Source organism: Anolis carolinensis, chromosome 3 (assembly GCF_035594765.1).
Source record: "Anolis carolinensis isolate JA03-04 chromosome 3, rAnoCar3.1.pri, whole genome shotgun sequence".
NCBI classification, from domain to species: Eukaryota; Metazoa; Chordata; class Lepidosauria; order Squamata; family Dactyloidae; genus Anolis; species Anolis carolinensis.
The window spans coordinates 167,513,789-167,535,729 of NC_085843.1; the positions used below are offsets into that span (position 1 = coordinate 167,513,789).

A 21,941-nucleotide genomic window follows, 5' to 3' on the forward strand; every position below is an offset into this window, starting at 1 on the left:
TCATGTTAAATGTCGAGTAGCCTTAGATCATCAAAAGATGTGGCCAAAGAATTATGACGAGAGATGTGAACATATATCGGAACCCTAAAACTACAATCCCAGCAGCACCTCTGGAAAAGTTATGTTTCTGTCCTACCTTCTTCCAGGCGACAAATGGTGTTTTTAGACCACTATTGTAACCAGCTATTACAGCTAGTCCTTTTTTCTCCCCATAATGGACTTTCACCAATAAAGAAACAAGATGAATGAAACAAAGGGAAAACCTGGAGGTCCACAAATTGAAGAAAATAATAATCTAGCATAGGTTTAGAAATATAAACTGTTGAGATATTTATCTGTTAATGTTGAAATAAGCAGAAGAAAAAAAATGTCCGATAATAAGGTGGAGGAAAAAATACTAAATTATAAAGAAACCAAAAAACGGAAGGAGGAAATCCAGTTTTAAAATCAATTTTTGTTTATCTATTTGTAGTTTAGACTTATATGTAATTAGAGTAACGACGTATGTTGTGTAGTTCGATATGTAATTGCTGTTTGAGCATGTCTATGTTTATGTATGCATACGTATTATTTTTCTTTGTGTTTTGTCTGTTGATTTTTTAAAAATAAAAATGGATGGTGCTCTCAGAATAAACAGAAGATAACAAACTTAGTCCAAAGGAGGAAGAAAGGAAAGAAGATCATCTAAATTCCCTGCAAACCTTAGTAAATTTGGAAGGGGTCTGAAGTCAAAATGAAAGAGCAGTTTCAAAGCAACTCAAGCGCCTTTTTCATTTAATCATGACAAATTCTACTTACATCCCTCTCCCTCAACTGTGTGGCAAATGGACATTCTCAGACCTTCCCCCTATTATATTTGTTTCTGACCAGAATCAAATCATTGCTTGCCTTTCCTCATCATTGCATATCTTTTCCGGTTTTGGTTCCTGTACATCAAAACCTGTCCCATTTTAGTTAAGCACCCCCACTTCCAATATATATTCATGCTACTATAGAGACGAAGTAGCCACTGTAAGAACAGACCACGGAACAACAGACTGGTTCAAGATTGGGAAAGGAGTGCGTCAGGGCTGCATACTTTCACCCTACCTATTCAACTTGTATGCAGAACGCATCATGCGACACGTGGGGCTAGAGGAATCCAAGGCCGGAGTTAAAATTGCTAGGAGAAACATTAACAACCTTAGATATGCAGATGATACCACTCTGATGGCCGAAAGTGAGGAGGAGCTGAGGAGCCTTATCACCAAGGTGAAAGAAGAAAGTGCAAAATCCGGGCTGCAGTTAAACATCAAGAAAACCAAGATCATGGCAACTACACCTATTGATAACTGGCAAATAGAAGGAGAAAACGTGGAGGCAGTGACAGACTTTATATTTCTAGGCACGAAGATCACTGCAGATGCAGACTGCAGCCAGGAAATCAAGACGTTTAGTTTTTGGGAGGAGAGCAATGGCCAACCTTGATAAAATAGTGAAGAGCAGAGACATCGCACTGGCAACGAAGGTCCGCATAGTCAAAGCAATGGTATTCCCCATAGTAACCTATGGATGCGAGAGCTGGACCATGAGGAAGGCTGAGCGAAGGAAGATAGACGCTTTTGAACTTTGGTGATGAAGGAAAATCCTGAGAGTGCCTTGGACCGCAAGAAGATCCAATCGGTCCATCCTCCAGGAAATAATACCCGACTGCTCACTGGAGGGAAGGATATTGGAGGCAAAGTTGAAATATTTTGGCCACATCATGAGAAGACAGGAAAGTTTGGAAAAGATCATAATGCTGGGGGAAATGGAAAGAAAAAGGAAGAGAGGCCAACCAAGGGCAAGATGATATCCTTGAAGTGACTGGCATGAACTTGAAGGAACTGGGTGCGGCGACGGCCGACAGGGAGCTCTGGCGTGGACTGGTCTATGAGGTCACGAAGAGTCAGAAACGACTGACCGAATGAAATAGAAGATTGCTACACATTGCATGCAGACACACAAAAAGAACAAAACAGAATGCAGCCAATATGGAGAGGGATGTAGGGTCTAATCAGGGAAAAGCACAACATAGATGTAGAGAGGTAACATTTAACTGGTAATCTCTAGGGCACAATAAAAAGAACTGGCCAGCATACTGATGAAAGGATCACATACATTACTAGTACAGTAGAGTCTCGCTTATCCAACGTAAACGGGCCGGCAAAATGTTGGATAAGCGAATATGTTGGATAATAAGGAGAGATTAAGGAAAAGCCTACTAAACATCAAATTAGGTTATGATTTTACAAATTAAGCACCAAAACATCATGTTTAACAAAAAAAAAATTGACAGAAAAAGTAGTTCAATACTCAGTAATGCTATATAGTAATTACTGTATTTACGAATTTAGCACCAAAATATCATGATGTATTGAAAACATTGACTACAAAAATGCGTTGGATAATCCAGAACGTTGGATAAGCGAGTGTTGGATAAGTGAGACTCTACTGTATGTTGCTGTTTTCTTTTCTCCAAATGATTTTGTCTTATTCCAGGGCAGGCTGAGCACACCAGTCCTGCGGCAGTACCTGAACCTTAAACACACTTGGCTTTCGAAGATGGATGCCATTTACAGCATTCAAGAATAAAAATAGACCAAAATCCTGGATTGACACATATAGAGGTCATTACTGGAAGAGGGATCCAGTATGAAGGCAATGTTAAAAGACTGAGATAACAAGTTTCTACTCTGTTACCCATTCCTTGTCCAAACTGGAGAAAGAAATGGGTTGCTGTGAGTTTTCCGGACAGTATGGCCATGTTCCAGAAGCATTCTCTCCTGATGTTTTGCTCACACCTATGGCAGGCATCCTGAGTGTGAGACCTCACAACCTCTGAGAATGCCTGCCATTGATGTAGATGAAACATCAGGAGAAAATGTTTCTAGAACATGGACATACAGCCTGGAAAACTCACAGCAACCCAGTGATTTCAGCTATGAAAGCATTCAACAAAGAAATGTTTCCCTCTCTTCTCCCTCACCTTTATTATTCAGCAGCAATGTGGGAAAGTCTGAAGAATGTGGGGCACCTGCAATTTTTCATACTTGTGATTTTATTTATTTATTTATTTACAATATTTATATTCTGCCCTTCTCACCCTGAAGGGGACTCAGGACAGATCACAATGTACACATACATGGCAAACATTCAATGCTATATGAACACAGAGACAGAGACACATAGGCAATTTAACTTTCTCCAACTTCCAGCTTCCTGAAGGTATCTCCAATTCCGGCCACAGTGGGAGCAGTGGGAGCATCCACTGTGACACCGAGTCCTTCTTGATGGATACTTCCTCATTCCAAACGCTGCTGGACGATTTTTATGGTGTCGCAAATTAGTTAAATTAGCCTCCCCGCATAAGCGGTACCTAAATTTCCTACTTGATAGATGCAACTATCTTTCAGGTTGCTTAGGTCAACAACGAGCTGGGCTATTTTTTTTAATGATTGGGTGGTCACTCCGACATGGGCTGGCTTCGAACTCAAGACCTCTTGGTCATAGTGATTTATTGCAGTTGGCTACTAACCAGCTGCTCCACAGCCCGACAGAATGATGGTGGCCATTTATAATAGGGACTTACTGATAACGCCTATGATACTCATAGACATCCATTGAGGTTTTCATTTACATGCTGGTTTATAAATGGTTTATAAATAAGGAGCCCCAGTGGCGAAGTGTGTTAAAGCACTGAGCTGCTGAACTTGCAGACCAAAAGGTCCCAGGTTCAAACCCCGGGAGCGGCGTGAGCAGTCGCTGTTAGCTCCAGCTTCTGCCAACCTAGCAGTTTGAAAACATGCCAATGTGAGTAGATCAATAGGTACCGCTCTGGTGGGAAAGTAACGGAGCTCCATGCAGTCATGCCGGCCACATGACCTTGGAGGTGTCTACGGACAACGCTGGCTCTTCGGCTTAGAAATGGAGATGAGCACCAACCCCCAGAATCAGACATTACTGGACTTAACGTCAGGGGAAACGTTTACCTTTTAACCTTATAAATGTATCTATTCCCCAGTCTACATACCTAAATGGAATAAGGAAGAAGGTGAGAGAGGGAACAGAAATGGGAAGGGAGACTCTAACCAGGCCAATGAGGACTGGGCATGTTCAATTAGAACAAAATGCTATCTGATGAAGAAATGAGAAACTGGGAAGAGGACATGAAATACAGCAACTGGTAACCAAAGTGGAAGTGTGTCAAAAATGTGTTGTATCAACACAGAAGCACATAGAGGGGATATCACATCAAGCTAATTCTTCACATAAGGGCAAAGAGTGAGAAGACGTTATCTCCTATGAGAATCCTTGACATTTCTAATTCTGCACCTGCTTTCTAAAAGAGCTTTTGAAGAAAGCACAGGGCAAACTTGAGATCTTGTTTATCCCTTCAATACTTACACCTTTTCTATGATTCAGAAGCAAGACTAGGGAGAAAAGAGCTTCAGACAGATGAAGGGATGAGCTTAAATGAGCTAAATATCAAAGAGATAAACATCTGTACAGCAAGGACAACACCTCAAGTATGAAAATAGTCAGGTAATGATTGCTGAATGGCGGCATAGTGACATCCAGTGGCCACTTAAGCTAATTGTGCATCTTTTTTTTTGCACAGAGCAGGTGGCAATACCATGCTTTCACTGGACTGACTTGAACACAAGAGCACTTGCTAAATATATGCTAGGCTCAGTAACTAGCAGCCCTTCTAATCTGCCTAACAAGATCATGTTCGTAAACAGACACATTCAATCCACTTGCTGGATTAAGGACCACAGGAATAAATCAGACGGGCATCATGTGCTATGTATTACTTTGAATGGAATGCACATTATGTTGTGCATCAGAATCTTATGCAACTAGTCTCATACAAACATATTACCGTATATACTTGAGTATAATCCGACCTGAATATAAGCCAAGGCACCTAATTTTACCACAAAAAACTGGGATAATTTATTGACTCGAATATAATCTGAGGGTGGGAAATGCAGCAGCTATGGGTAAATTTCAAAATAAAAATAGATAGCAATAAAATTTCATTAATCGAGGCATCAGTAGGTTAAATGTTTTTGAATATTTACCATATTTCAAAGAAAAACAATAAACTAGCTCTATAAGTGGAAAGAAGGGGCAACAAAAATAATATGGTATCATCAATAACATAATAATAATAATAATAATAATAATAATAATAATAATAATAATAATAATAATAACAACAACAACCACCACCACCACCACCACCCTAACAACAGGAAAAACTCAGCCGCTATCAGGACCTCAAGATTGAACTTCAAAGACTCTGGCAGAAACCAGTGCAGGTGTTCCTGGTGGTGATCGGCACACTGGGTGCCGTGCCAAAAGATCTCAGCCGGCATTTGGAAACAATAGACATTGACAAAATTTCGATCTGCGCGCATCATCCGAAAATACATCACCCAGTCCTAGACACTTGGGAAGTGTTTGACTTGTGATTTTGTGATATGAAATCCAGCATATCTATCTTGTTTGCTGTGTCATAATAAAATAATAATAATAAAAAACTTCATTTGGATCCCACCCTATCTCCCCATGGGGACTTAGGCCAGCTTCCAACATAGTAACAGGCAAACATTCAATGCTTATATAAACAATGCAGAGCTAGATATAGATCTATAATTATAGACACTAATTTCACATATGCATTTCCCCCTGAAACATTTGCAAATCCCCTCTGTGTGTATGTGTGTGCATTTCCCCTAAAATATTTGCAAGCCATATCTATCTATCTATCTATCTATCTATCTATCTATCTATCTATCTATCTATCTTCATATCTATCTAGACATGTCTATATATATTTGTGTATTCATTTCCCCCCTGTAATATTTGCAAGCCCTATATATAGGTAGGTAAGAATATATTCATATCTATCCAGACATCTCTCTTTATATAGATATTTGCAGAGACTTGCAAACATATGAGGGTAAATTCATATATAAAAATAATGTATATGTATGGCTACAGATAAACAGATACATGGATCTATATGTATAAAGGATTTGCAAAGACCTGCAAACATTTGAGGGAAAATTCATATATAAAATTAATGTATATAGATATATACACATATAAAGGTACATAGAGATGGCAAAAACTTGCAAAGGGTTAATGCCTATATATCTGTAGGAGAGTTTAATAAATATTTCAGGGGAAAATGCTTTCAGAAGATTAATGAATATATATTTTTCTTCTTCCTGACTTGCAAGGGCATCTTTCTCTTATCAAAACATTCCCTTGATTAAGAGCGAGGGAGGCTTTTCAAAAGAAAACACACTGATAAGGTAGAAGAAATAAATAAATCACATATTGCAAGCAATAGCCTGCAGGCTCTGTTGCTGGCCTTGACCTTGACCCGATTATAAGCCGAGGGAGGCTTTTTCAGTTCATAAATAAGGGCTGAAAAACTCAGTTTATCTTCGAGTATATACGGTACTTAAATGCAACAGGAGCTGTATTACAGTTAATGGCTTGGTTTCCAAGAAATGGAATCATGTGAGTCATGTGAGTCGGCTGCCAAGACACTGCGAAGTGTGTGTGTCTACATTCTGATGAGCCCATTTTGGTCTTAATCCAGAAAGAAGAGCAAAGAGGAAATGAAGAAATGTGAAGTTCAGTCAGTCAAGGCATACACTCACAATATTAGCTATAGTTAGACTACTACAGGCAAACAAATGTGTTTGCTTTGGGTTCACAGATCAGAGAGGAAGCAAAAATAAAGAACAGAAAGGCAGAGAATGAGTTACAGCTTGGACATAATTTGTTAAACATTAGTTTCTTGAAATTCATTATGATCTTCAGTTATAATTAGACATTCATTTTTTCCATCTCTAAATGTGAAAATTTTAATTTTTGAGAGTAATGATTAGCCTGCCATTTAAAATATTGTAATAAATTACCTTCAGACTATGTGCATAAGGTGTATATAAAACATACATAAATGTCATGCTTAGATTTGGATTTGATATCCAAGATATCTTATTACACTAGAGTCTCACTTATCCAACATAAACGGGCCGGCAGAACGTTGGATAAGCGAATATGTTGGATAATAAGGAGAGATTAAGGAAAAGCCTATTAAATATCAAATTACATTATGATTTTACAAAAAAAGCAGCAAAACATCATGTTTAACAACAAATTTGACAGAAAAAGTAGTTCAATACGCAGTAATGCTACGTAGTAATTACTGTATTTACGAATTTAGTACCAAAATATCACGATGTATTGAAAACATTGTCTACAAAAATGCATTGGATAATCCAGAACGTTGGATAAGCGAGGGTTGGATAAGTGAGACTCTACTGCATGTATTCCAAAATCGGAAAAAAACTCCAAAATACAAAAACTTCTGGTCTCAAGCATTTTGTATCAAGGATACTCAGCCTGTAAATTATTTTTAAATTTAAGGATTCAACCATATCAATTAGTACACCAATAATACAGTAGAGTCTCACTTATCCAACCTCTGCTTATCCAACATTCTCTATTATCCAATGCAGTCTGACTTTTAGTAGTCAGTGTTTTTGAAGTCAATGTGTTCAATACATTGCGATGTTTTGGTGCTAAATTTGTAAATACAGTAATTGCTACATAACGTTACATTGTATTGAACTGCTTTTTCTGTCGATTTGTTGTAAAACATGATGTTTTGGTGCTTAACTTGTAAAATCATAACATAATTTGACATTTAATACGCTTTTCCTTCATCCCTCCTTATTATCCAACATTTTCGTTTATCCAATGTTCTGCTGGCCCGTTTATGTTGGATAAACGAGACTCTACTGTACTAACAGTTCTCTTAATAGTTGAGGATCATGAATAATTTCCTCCGCCAATTCATTAATTTCTAGAATTGTCAAACTCTGGAAGGAAGAAGGCAGGAAGAAGGGTGGGATATGGAATGGAAGAGCCAAGAAGTGAGAAAATCAGGGGAAATTAAAAATATAGACAAGAGAGTAAGAGAACACAAGGACAGAAGGAAGGATTCATGGACCAACTGGGAGACACACACCACATATTGTATTGCACATCCTAGTTGTTATCACTGGATTCTGATGATGAATAATTATAATTGCCTGAATCATTTCTCTGTTGTTTTTTTTTAGGGTATTAAAGGTCTTGTTTGATAAATGATGATTTATGAAGCTGTTACACATCCTGAGATTCTTTGGGACAGTACAAACAATACATCTACATAAACACAAGGCTAGTTACCAACTAGTTTCACCAAATAGAATAGCAATTGACAGTCAACATGAATTGAAAAAATGTTACAACATCCAATGAGTACACATTTCTTGTCACCTGTAAAACTAAAATTACTATGTTCTTATTTGCTTTGCCTGAAGACATTCACCTTTGAACGGTACCGATTTTCTTACCTGATGTAGTCAAAATATTCTTTGTGCTGGTTCCGATAAAAGACTGAAAATTTAAGCATGCGTCCTGCAATCACTTCTGCTTTCTCCAAAAGCTGTGTTAGGTGAACCTTTGAATAATCTGTGAAACAGAAAGAGCCAGTGAGAAGGCAAACACCTATCATTACTCCAGTCCACGTGGTGACATTTTTCTTTAAGATAAGACAAAAGGTCAATAAAGGCACCGTAGAATGAGTCTTTTATTAAAACCTCCCAAAGAGAATAACACCCTGCTTTGTAGGACACACATGTTCAGAGTGAAATGCCTGACCTAGGCTAAGACTATATGGGCATAGTAAAGATAAAGGTTTCCCTGACGTTAAGTCCAGTCGTGACGGACTCGGGGTTGGTGCTCATCTCCATTTCTAAGCTGAAGAGCCGGCATTGTCCGTAGACATCTCCAAGGTCATGTGGCCGGCATGACTGCATGGAGCGCCATTACCTTCCCGCTGGAGCGGTACCTATTGATCTACTCACATTTGCATGTTTTCAAACTGCTAGGTTGGCAGGAGCTGGGGCTAACAGGGGGTGCTCATTCCGCTCCTGGGATTTGAACCTGGGACCTACTTAAATTACATCATCTCTTGGATCTAGAACTGCATTTGGGCCCAATAGAAATCTGAGAGCTGGATTCAAATAGTGATGCATATGCATACACAGAAAGTTATGAGCTGGGAGGTGTATATTTTCCAAATAAAATCAAGCAAAGACATTTTCCATGGTTTGAGTTCTTCTAGCTATAGAAAGCTGATTCCAGATTCAACCTGAAGTTGAAAAGTCATGATGTAAAAGTCCAGGTGTTCTGAGCAAGAATATGCAATGAGACCTGATTTAAATCTCTCTCCCAAACTACTTATACCCCATGAACACAATAGACATTAATTTCTTGAACTTCATTCATGGTGTTTTAGTATTCAGCAAACTGACTCAATGTGCAGAGAAGTGCCTTGTAAATGTATTTCTATAAGCAACAATAATTAAATTAATTAATATTACAGATATAACAGTATAGTTTCCTGAAATGGCTATATTATTTTGGAAAGGCACAGGTTAGGAAAATGCACATCTCGTTGCTAAAGTGATAATCATACACAGGACTGATGACAGAATCAAAAGGATGTCATTAAAGATATGTAGCCCTCCATAAACTAGAACAGTGGTTCACAACCTGTGGGTCCCCAGGTATTATGGCCTACAACTCCCAGAAATCCCAGCCAGTTTACCAGCTGTTAGGATTTCTTGGAGCTGAAGGTCAAAACATCTGGGTACCCACAGGTTGAGAACCACTGAACTAGAATGATACAGCTAGTAAGTCTGTCTGTGGATTGTGAATCTTCAGAACAGAGGGCTCACCTGCTGTACAGAATTCTATGATTTCACTCCACTCCGAAACCATGTAATCGCCATCAACTTGCTTTGATGCAGTCTGTACAGCCACTGTGTACTCAGTTCTTGGGCTCAGGAACCAGTGTCCACGCACAGTCATTGGCAAGGGGACAGCTTTGGCCACTAGTTTTGTGGGAACATCCTAATTGGACAGAAAAAAAGGAGGGAGAAAGATCAGAAACATAAATAACAACAGTTACTAATATTACAATTCATAAATTATGTAACCACAATTACCCGGGATCTTTGCATCCCTTCCTGAAGGTTCTTAAGGCTAAGATGTTCCCCATTGCTTTGTATGGAGCTGAAATATGGGGGGATCAAGATCTGGCATTGGTAGAAAGATTCCAACTTCGCCACTTGAAAATTGGCTTAGGTGTGGAGAGATCATCCCTGTCAGCTGCAGTGAGAGCAGAGATGGGAGTACCCCCAATTTCCACAGTAATTCTGAAGAGGCAGATCAATTGGTGGTACAAAATAAGACAAATGCAACCACATAGACTCCCAGCCATATGCCTATTAGAGCAAGAAAACCACAAAAAATGGTCATCATGGCTAAGAAGACTCGGCCACACTGTCAGTAAGTTAGGTTTTGCCCTGCACGAGCTAATACATTTTGGGGCTAAAGTGTGCTCAATTGTTTACCAAAAAGCCCTTGACACTGCTGCACAAAATGATCTTATGATCATAGCGCAAGCTAGAGCCACTCCATACCTGGCTAAATTTAAAGGCAACGGGGGCATGGAAACCTACCTCTTCTTTACACTTCCACTATATATTAGAAAACTTTTTACCCGGGCTAGATTCGAGCAACTCGACATTAAGTCTAAGCTAGGTAGACGTCAGAATATCCCCTATACGAAGAGAACCTGTGGGTGCCGTGAGGCAGATGCAGAAGTGGAGGACTCAGAACACTTTTTCTTAAAATGCCTCTACTACACCAGGATTCGATCTTTCTATCTAGAGCCTCTGCTGGAGAACCATACTCATTTAGAGAATAAGGAGAAATTGCATATCCTTCTAAAGCAGAGGTCCCCAAACTAAGGCCAGGGGGCCGGATGTGGCCCTCCAAGGTCATTGACCTGGCCCCTGTCCTAAACTTTAGACTTAGGGTTGACCTTGAGATCGTCTAGATGGTCTTTGGAGGTCTCTTTGCTTACTTATGGCCTTATGAGATTGTCTAGATGATCTTTGGAGATCTCTTTGCTTACTTATGGCCTTATGAGACCATCTAGATGGCTTTTGGAGGTCACTTTCCTTACCTATGGTCTTATGAAACCATCTAGTTGGTCTTTGAGGGTCCCTTTCCTTATCTATGGGTCTTATGAGATCGTCTAGATCAGGGGTCCCCAAACTAAGGCCCCTCAAGGTGATTTACCTGGCCTCTGTCCTAAACTTTACACTTAGGGTTGACCTAAGTCTGAAACAAAGGCACACAACAACAACAACACTCCTAATTTTGAACTATTTCATCCTAGTCCGGCCCCCCAACAGTCTGAGGGACTGTGAATCGGCCCTCCACTTAAAAAGTTTAAGGACCCTTGTTCTAAAGGGTTCAGATAAAAACTCTATTTTAAAACTGACCCTTTTTACGCAAAAAGCGCTGGCCATCCGTGTGAAGATGGAAGTGGATAGCTGTGATATTAATGCCAATATCAAAATCCAAATTTAAAATTTACTATGGACAAGCCACTAGTTTTACATACCCTTGCCCCCGCTTAAATCTTACCTTAAGGGAATAATTAATAATTAATTAATTTTAGGCCCGGTGTGGGCAGTGCGAGCACCGGGAGGCCCGGTGCTGGCAGTGCAGGCACCGGGAGGCCCAGCGCAGGTGAGGCAGCCTTGCCTGGAAGGCGTTCAGTGGCTTCTCTGCTCTGCAAAGCCCCGAACGCCTTCCTGGTGAGAAGCGGCGACCTCGGCGACCTCGGCTCCCCAAAGCACCGACCTCGGCTCCTTCCTTGCGGAGGGAAGCGCGGCGGCGGAGGCAGGCTGCAGGAGACAGGAGTTGCCTCAATGGCGCCCCCAACAAGATGGCGCCACAGGCAACTGCCTAGTTGGCCTAGTGATTGAACCGCCTCTGATTGGAAAGGCATGGATTCAAATAGGAGGTCATGAAGATCTAACCCCTCCAGAATCCCTACTAATAATCAAAATAAATACATATTATGTACTAATAATTCTTAGGCCACCACATGAAATCTCTTTCTCTCTTTTTTTCTCTATCTGTAAGTGTGCATACATCTATATATATTCTGGTTGGAGATCAAGACACAGAAATGTCCTTTTGCATGGATAAGCTGGAGTTTTAAAATTCACATGTCCTTTCCCACCTCCATTTTCAGTAAAAAAAAAACAACAACCCATAAATATGGAATATAAAACATCTCTAAAACTAATCCATCCACTCAGAAGGCAAATCGCTATGGCTGACAAAGCCTGTGCTTAAAATGACACGGAATAAGCTGAGGAGTTGTTACATTTTTTTTTTAGAAGAAAAGCTAGAAGCAGACTGTGTAAAAATAAATTCCATTATCTTGCCAAGTCAATCCAGCATAAATCAACCCAAGTCTTTCAGATCCAGTTTCACACACACTGATTCTTATTCAAAGGGAGATCATCATACAAACAATTGTTTCAGACTGTATTCTTTTGACATTTGGTCCTTTGAATCGAAGACCTAGAGTCCAAAGACTAAAATAAGGCAAAATTGTGATATTTAGAAAGAAAGCTGTTATTCCTGTTTAAAATGATTTTTTAAAGCACAGCATTGTCTTTTGTGATACATTGCTCTTTCTAGTACTTGGTCATGACATCAAGGGATGATAACAGCTGTTCTAGCTTTCAACAGCTCATCATTTAGCCGAGAGAGATCAGGGCTTTCTTGCCTAACTGCCCCACTTGATCAGCTATAATAATCTCGGTGAATTTACTTAATCCAAACCAGATTTTACATGGGCTCAATTACATGAAGCTGACTTGACTGCAAATAAAAATAGCTACAAAGAAACAGGGCCAGGAATCTAGGAGATTTGCTGCTGTTTTGTAACATCAATTGCATTTTTTGCTATGATTATGCAAGTGGGAGAATCTTGCATCAGCTTGAGAGCATTGCAATAATCTTCTAGATCATTATGATTGACCTAGAACAGGCATGGGCAAACTTTTTTGCTGTGGGGCTGCATTGTGGACCCGGCCAGGAGGGCCATGCAAGGAGGGAGAGGGGCCAGGAGAGAGGGTGGGGCCAGGAAAGAGCAGGGCAGAGGCCATGTCATCCTCAGGTTGTCCTCCCAACATAAGGACAGGACTGCTTGCTCCATCCTCATGCCGGGAGGATAGCGCGGCATACAACAACTGCCCCAAACCTCTCCCCCCTCCCCGATCCCCCTCCCCATTCTCCTCCTCCAATCCTCAGCATTATGCCAGGAGGAGGGTGAGACAGTAGCAGCTGAGAGTGCTCTGGGGGCTCTCAGCTGCTGCATGCCTTCCTCAGACCATCTTTTCGGCATAAGGATGGGGCTGCTTGCACCAGTTAAACGTCAAGGAAACCAAGATCATGGCAACTACACCTATTGATAACTGGCAAACAGAGGGAGAAAACGTGGAGGCAGTGACAGACTTTATATTTCTAGGCGCGAAGATCACTGCAGATGCAGACTGCAGCCAGGAAATCAAAAGACGTTTACTTCTTGGGAGGAGAGCAATGGCCAACCTTGACAAAATAGTGAAGAGCAGAGACATCACACTGGCAACGAAGGTCCACATAGTCAAAGCAATGGTAGTAACCTATGGATGCGAGAGCTGGAGCATAAGGAAGGCTGAGCGAAGGAAGATAGATGCTTTTGAACTCTGGTGCTGGAGGAAAATCCTGAGAGTGCCTTGGACCGCAAGAAGATCCAACCAGTCCATCCTCCAGGAAATAATGCCCGGCTGCTCACTGGAGGGAAGGATATTAGAGGCAAAGCTGAAGTATTTTGGCCACATCATGAGGAGACAGGAAAGCTTGGAAAAGATCACGATGCTGGGGGAAATGGAAGGAAAAAGGAAGAGAGGCCGACCAAGGGCAAGATGGATGGACGGTATCCTTGAAGTGACTGGCTTGACCTTGAAGGAACTGGGGGTGGTGATGGCCGACAGGGAGCTCTGTCGTGGACTGGTCCATGAGGTCACGAAGAGTCGGAGACAACTAACGACTGAGCAGCAGCTTGCACCATCCTTATGCCTGGAGGAGAAGGAGGATGAGACACGTGGTGGCTGAGAGCCAGCCAGAGAGCCACTATGTCATTATGACAAGAGGATAGGGAAAATTAGGAGGGCCTGAGGTAAGTGTCCAGCGGACCACATCTGGCCCCTGGGCCTTAGTTTGCTCATGCCTGACCTAAAACAATGCTTCCTTAATTCCTGCACCCAAAAGCCTCTTCTTTACTTAAGGCACATTGACAATATCATCATAATTTGGACTCAGTTTCCATCCTGATACAGTTGCATCTGCTCAGATCCAAAAGATAGGGGTGCCAAACTGATGGAATTATAAGCATTCCTCAATTTAGATTACTCATCATATGAAGTAAAAAACCACAACCCTCAAATTTATCAACAAGGCAAGACTAATATATTGCAGAACATACTGAAGATATGAAATGGCAGAATCCCAGTAGAGATCACATACAGTTCCCAACTAAACCATTCAGATGTATCATCAATGAAGTATAATGTATTCTGGACAATAAGGCTGCCTTCTCGAAGTCATTTGTTGTCTGCAGACAGCCTCCCACTCTAAAATAGTTACAGGAAAACATACAACATGGATGGGGAGACAAGTACAAGACCTTGCCACAAACCTGGGTGCCAACTCTACTTGGAAATGCCATCAGGTGAACTTATTACATTATCAGCAATATTGGGGGTATCTTTACTTGCTTCTTCTGTAATATGATATATGTCATCTTCTGTCAACAATGCCCTTCAGCATTTTACACTGGTCAAACAGGTCTGTACCAGAGGATAAATGGACAGAAAGCAGACACTAGAAACAGGAATACAGCATGACTCCCATATCTGCAGGTGATACACTCCTAAACTTATAACAGAAACAAGTAACTATGGATAATAGTGCCTCCTATTGAAATAAATGAGTTTTGCTGATAGTTACAACAAAACTGGAGTATCTAGAATATTCCTAGAAAGTTATCCTTTCTAGAAATGTTCTAGATCCTCCTGGGCATGCTGGAAGAATCCCACAGAACTGCACAGAGAACTTAGACTATACCTAGAGATTACATATTTAATCAGATGCAATCCTTCAGGTACAATGATCATATTGTACACAAAAATCAGTTTCAGACCATTTATATTTTCTTGGGCAGTCCATCTTGGACTTCAGAAATCAGTCTTTGAAACAAACAAACATACAAACAAACAAACAACAAAGGAAGTTTGGAAAGAAATAGCAGAATTGTAAAATATACACAAACTCCACTCCATCACCAGAAACCACAATTTCCTGGTTTGCTAACAATATTAATCATATCAGTTAGCATTCATAGGGATACCAAGATGCATGTTTATAAAGCTATTGTCCTTCCAACATTATTGTATGCCTCCATAACATGAACCATCTACAAATGTCACTCTTGATTTCTGGAAAGATTCCATCAGCATTGCTTCCAAAAAGCCTGCAAATCTCTTGAAAAGACAGGCAGACATCAGCGTTCTGGAAGAATTAAAATCCACCAGCATTGGACTGATGATTCTCCACCATCAAGTTCATTGGACTGGCCACATTGACCAAATGTCTGATCAGTTACTTTACTCTCTGCTCAAGAATGGAAAATGGAATGTCAGTGGACAACAAAAGAGATTTTAAGGTAATCTAAAAAATAAATAAATAATGAAATAAGCACAGAAAACTGGGAAGCCTTGGCACTTGAGTGTTCTAACTGGAAGTCAGTTGTTACCAACAGTGTTGTGGATTTTGCAGAAACATGAATAGAGGGCGAGAGGGAAAAACATCAAGAAGAAGGAATGTAAAGCAAACCCATGTCATGACCACCTTCTATCTGGAATTATATGTCCTCATTGCAAAAGACCATACGGATCATGCATGGGTATCTGCAGTCACTTACAGACCCACCACCAAAACTCTAACCCTTGGAAGATAATCATGCCTGGCCATGAGTGATTGCCTGTGATGTAACATTGGGGCTTCATGACAACTGCCATAACATAATCTGATTGATGTTATTATTGTTTTTGTTTTGATATTCATTGTAATCGTTTTACTCTGTTTTGTTTTGGGCATTGCCCCATGTTAACCACTCCGAGTCCCTTCGAGGAGATGGTGACAGAACAGAAAAATAAATTGTTGTTGTTGTTGTTGTTGTTGTTATTATTATTTTATTATGACACAGCAAACAAGATAGATATGCTGGATTTCATATCACAAAATCACAAGTCGAACACTTCCCAAGTGTCTAGGACTGTGTGATGTATTTTCGGATGCTGCGTGCAGATCCCAGCAGGGTGGCCTTTTGCAGTTGGCAGATCATAATTTTGTCAATGTCTATTGTTTCCAAATGCCGGCTGAGATCTTTTGGCACGGCACCCAGCGTGCCCATCACCACCGGGACCACCTGCACTGGTTTCTGCCAGAGTCTTTGAAGTTCAATCTTGAGGTCCTGATAGCGGCTGAGTTTTTCCTGTTGTTTTCCATCATTGCGACTGTCACCTCATCAATGATCCAAACCTTTTTCCTTTCCACAACTGTGATGTCTGGTGTGTTGTGTTCCAGAACTTTGTCAGTCTGGATTTGGAAGTCCCACAGTATCTTTGCGTGCTCATTCTCCAATACTTTTGCAGGTTTGTGATTCCACCAGTTCTTTACTGCAGGGAGGTGGTACTTGAGGCATAAGTTCCAATGAATCATTTGGGCGCATAGTTGTGCCTCTGTTTGTAGTCTGTCTGTGTGATTTTCTTACAGCAGCTGAGGATATGATCAATGGTTTCGTCAGCTTCCTTGCACAGTCTGCATTTTGGGTTATTATTATTATTATTATTATTATTATTATTATTATTATTATTATTATTATTATTATTTCTTGCCAGGCTGCCATAACTCACCAGGACACTGGGGGCGGCAGGGAGAAGGAAAATTCCTCTTTCCACTCCTCCCCTCATCTCCTGATTCTTCATTTCTTCATGCCCTACAGGTGCAAGGAGGGACATTATGGTGGCCAGATAAGTAAAATTTATTTTAGGGGGAAATTTAGGGTTTGAGGTTTGGAGGTGGGTGCCCTCTTGGTCTTATGGGCTCCATAAGATGAGATGGCTGTATGGATTGGGCCTGGAAATCATGTGATATGGTCACTGGGTGCAATCTGCACAGGGCCCACATCTGGTACCTTAAGATTCGGATCTTACCCGGTATTTAATTAATTCAGAACAAACAAGGGAAATCTTGGTTTGTTCTGAATTAATCTGGTTCTACCAGAGGCATTGTTTGGGCACCTCCAGTAAAACTGAGACAGGTCTGGGTTTTTGGGCCTGTCTGGATCGGCCCTAAGTCAGAGGTCTAAGTGAACTGATGGAAGAAGAAGGAGAATCAACATCATCAGCACCACCACCACTACCATCATCATCATCATCTACTTGTTCACAGTAGCTCAAAAAGGCTCTCAGAGCATGAGATTCATTTAGAAAAGACCTCTGATGCTTTAGTTGTTGCCTGCTGGGATCAGAATGAGGTGTGCTCCTCCAAATAATATGATCTTTCAATTTTCCTTTTCTTAGGGATATCAAGAAGAATCATAACGAGAGAGAGACAGGGTGTTGGGAGGTTACCCATTACATTACATCTAGCCTATCATAGAGGATTTGCATTCAAGAATGCAAAACTAACATCCTGGGGGTTGGGGAGTATTCCCCCCCCCACCCCCCATGAAACATTTTATGGAATTGCCACTAGAAAGCCATTACGTGGTTTTTGCTTCCATGGCCCTTGTAAAGCTGATTATTCCTCAGGACAAAATTTAATTGAAAAAAGCAGCCTCCTGGATCTAGAGACTATGGATTAAGGCTCCCCAAAGGTTAAATGCTTCTAATTACATAATTGATGACTCATAGTTAGCTAGGCTCTAGTCAAAACAACTTTCGGATAATGGCAAAGGAAAAGTATATAAAAGAGGCAACTTCAGGAGAATCATATAAATGTCTCCTGACCTGTGGCAAAGAGGCTTAGTTGGACTCACATCTTGAAAGCAGCCTCATTTGACTCTTGACCTGCTTTTTCAGCACACCCAGGTGGGCTAGCAGAGTGCGGATGAGCTCCCTCTATCAGCTCCAGCTCCATGCGGGGACATGAGAGAAGCCTCCCACAAGGATGGTAAAAACATCAAAACATCCGGGCGTCCCCTGGGCAACGTCCTTGCAGACGGCCATTTCTCTCACACTAGAAGCGACTCAGGTTGCTCCTGACACGGAAAAAAAAAAAGGGTAGGCCAGCATTACTCAAGGGTCAACCAGGGCCCCAAAAGGCGCTCACTCTATTTGCTTTGGCATTGCTCCCTTTCATTGCTGCTGTGCTAATCTCACTTCCAGAGGAATGAAAACTCAATGAAAGCTTCAACCCAGGGATGGATAATGCATGGTGCTGGGACTGCAATTCCCATGATCCTTTAGGATGGATTATTTTGATTGAGCTGGATGAGAGTGCAGTCCAATAGCATCAGGAGGGCCACATATTCCTTGTTGTTACTTTAGCTTATCCTATGTGCTTTTTTTTGCTTGTTGTGTGCCTTCAAATCATCTCAGACATATGGAGACCCTCTCTCACTCGTTCAGTCGTTTTCGACTCTTCGTGACCTCATGGACCAGTCCACGCCAGAGCTCCCTGTCGGCTGTTGCCAACCCCAGTTCCTTCAAGGTCGAGCCAGTCACTTCAAGGATACCGTCCATCCATCTCGCCCTTGGTCGGCCTCTCTTCCTTTTTCCTTCCATTTTCCCCAGCATCATGATCTTCTCCAAGCTTTCCTGTCTCCTCATGATGTGGCCAAAATACTTCAGCTTTGCCTCTAATATCCTTCCCTCCAGTGAGCAGCCGGGCATTATTTCCTGGAGGATGGACTGGTTGGATCTTCTTGTGGTCCAAGGCACTCTCAGGATTTTCCTCTAGTTCCAGAGTTCAAAAGCATCTATCTTCCTTCGTTCAGCCTTCCTTATGGTCCAGCTCTCGCAGCCATAGGTTACTATGGAGAATACCATTGCTTTCACTATGAGGACCTTCGTTGCCAGTGGGATGTCTCTACTTTTCAGTATTTTGTCAAGGTTGGCCATTGCTCTCCTCCCAAGAAGTAGACATCTTCTGATTTCCTGGCTGCAGTCTGTGGGTTTGTTGACAAGATTTGTTGGGGGGGATGCCTTTGCCTTCTCCTAAGCGTGATATTTACCCAAAGCCATCTAATGGGTTTTCATGGCCAAATGGAGATTCGACCCAGTCTCCGGAATCATAGTCTAAGACCCAAACAACTACACCAGGCCTCTTCAACCTGCTACAGGTTGAAGAGGTCTGCACTACACCAAGTTGCCTCTCTTTCTCGCTTCCTACAGTTCTTCAGCCTCCTTTTTCTTACAAGACTACAATTTTGCTCATTGTCAGATTTCTGTTGGGTTTCCTCATCTGACCTTGCGGCAGTACAGCTAACATTATTTCCTTTCCCATCACTTTTGTATTTTAATTAATATTGTCCGCAGACATTATACTTCAAGAAGAGTGCACATCTTTTAAAAAAATCCTTCTAGATCCATGGAAATGAAGTCTGATCATGACCCCACATAGTGGAGAGCTTGCATGTGCCTGTAGGATCTTCATTTGTTAGTTACCAAGTGCTGCACTTAATTAATAACTGTGTAAATACAGTAGAGTCTCACTTATCCAACGTTCTGTATTATCCAGCACAGTCTGACTTTTAGTAGTCAATGTTTTGTAGTCAATGTTTTCAATACATTGTGATATTTTGGAGCTAAATTCAAAAATACAGTAATTACTACATAACATTACCATGTATTGAACTGCTTTTTCTGTCGATTTGTTGTAAAACTTGGTGTTTTGGTGCTTAATTTGTAAAATCATAACATAATTTGACATTTAATAGGCTTTTCCTTAATCCCTCCTTATTATCCAACATTTTCACTTATCCAACGTTCTGCCGGGCCCGTTTGTGTTGGAGAAGCGAGACTCTACTGTATTGCTCAATTTCCCTCAGTTAGTTTGATCCTCAAACCCAGCATCCATTCAGTCTTCAAAGAGGAAACACTTTAGGTATACAGTTCCTTCCATTCACATTTAATTGTAGATTCTTAGAAATGTAAACTCTTTTTTGACCTCAATTTCATGTTTAACCCTTGCTATGACCTATATTTCAACCATCCCTACTAGAGAGCAGTTGAATAAGTACACAGAAGCTGAGGATACAGTTCTGTAAGACTCTTATTTTGGCTCTAGGAATACTGTGGCCACGGGCTTCATTATAAAGGCAGAGGTAGGAACATGAGATCATTGCCTCCCACAACCACCACTCACAAAGAGCTTTATATATGCTGATGACCTTGGCCTTACAACACAAGCAAAAGATTTTGAAACAGTTGAAAAGCAACTCACCAATGCCTTGAAAGATCTCTCCAGCTACTACAAAGAGAACCACCTGAAGCCTAACCCTGCCAAGACACAAGTGTGTGCTTTCCACCTACGTAACCACGAAGCCAACAGGAAACTGAAAGTTACTTGGGAAGGCCAAGAGCTCGAACACTGTTTCCATCCTAAATACCTTGGTGTCATCTTAGACCGAACACTAACATATAGGAAACACTGCATGAACACCAAGCACAAAGTAGCTGCACGCAATAACATCCTGCGGAAACTGACTGGCAGCGCATGGGGTGCAGACCCACAAGTAATAAGAACATCAGCCCTGGCCTTGTCTTTCTCAACTGCAGAGTATGCCTGTCCTGTTTGGCACAAGTCTGCCCATGCAAAGCAGGTGGACATAGCACTGAATGAAACATGCAGAATCATCACAGGATGCCTTAAACCTACACCTGTTGATAAACTCTACAAGTTAGCTGGCATTGCCCCTCCTGACGCGCGACGGGAAGTTGCTGCTAACGGTGAGAGAAAAAAGGTCGAACATTGTGAAAGCCACCCACTGCATGGCTATCACCCTCCTCCCACCAGACTCAAATCAAGGAAGGGTTCATGAGAACCACCACTCCTCTTGATATTCCTCCAGCAGCAGCAAGGGTGTCCCTCTGGGCAGCTAAACCTGGCAATTCTAACTGGATGCCCCCCCAAGAGGGTCTTCCTCCAGGGGCAAACCAAGAATGGGCAACTTGGAAGTCCCTGAACAGACTCAGAAGTGGAGTGGGCAGATCAAAAGACAACTTGGCAAGGTGGCACTACCTGGAGGAATCCTCCACCTTGTGTGACTGTGGAGCTGAACAAACAACTCAGTACATGTATGCTTGCCCACAATGCCCTGCCTCATGCACGGAGGAGGAGTTGTTTAAAGCTACAGACAATGCGGTTGCTGTTGCCCGCTTTTGGTCCAAAACTATTTAGTTGCTTGTGATTTCTTCTTTTTTTAATTTCCATTATTTGAAATGTATTTGTTGTACAATGCTTTTGACACGAAATAATAAAATAAGAATTCTGACCCACCCATGGGCAGAAATGTACTCCCTACATTTCTAATATTATCACTTACAACTCTAGTTGAGTGCTTAGAAACGCAAGAAGAAAAAGGGAACAAATTGACCAATAGAATATGAACTCAGCAATTGTAAAATTTCAATATTTCATACTCTGCAACACTAGAAATTTGAGAAAATAAAGGAAAACCTGATGGGGCGCATGCCTTTAATTTCCCCTCTATTTCACTCCCTGATTGCTGATCTTCTACTTTCTATACAGGGTTCCAGCTGTAGAAGAAATCATCAAGTGGAACAACTCTATCTCTTGTGGCCTTAATAGGGACAAAAGCTTTTGTACTACATATGTTAAGCAGCTCAACAGTGTGAGAA

General features: G+C 41.2%; 1 protein-coding gene across 4 annotated transcripts in view; it reads right to left on the reverse strand.

Annotated features, from left to right (window-relative positions):
• phyhipl (phytanoyl-CoA 2-hydroxylase interacting protein like) overlaps positions 1-21,941 on the reverse strand; it is a 286,238-nt gene that overhangs the window by 2,465 nt on the left and 261,832 nt on the right. For all 4 annotated transcript variants that reach the window (XM_062977368.1, XM_062977369.1, XM_062977370.1 and 1 more), the window contains 2 exons: positions 9,837-10,011; positions 8,448-8,565 (listed from right to left, as the gene is read on the reverse strand). In XM_062977368.1, the coding sequence (XP_062833438.1) occupies positions 8,448-8,565; positions 9,837-10,011 (293 nt within the window). The remainder of the gene's footprint in view (positions 1-8,447; positions 8,566-9,836; positions 10,012-21,941) is intronic.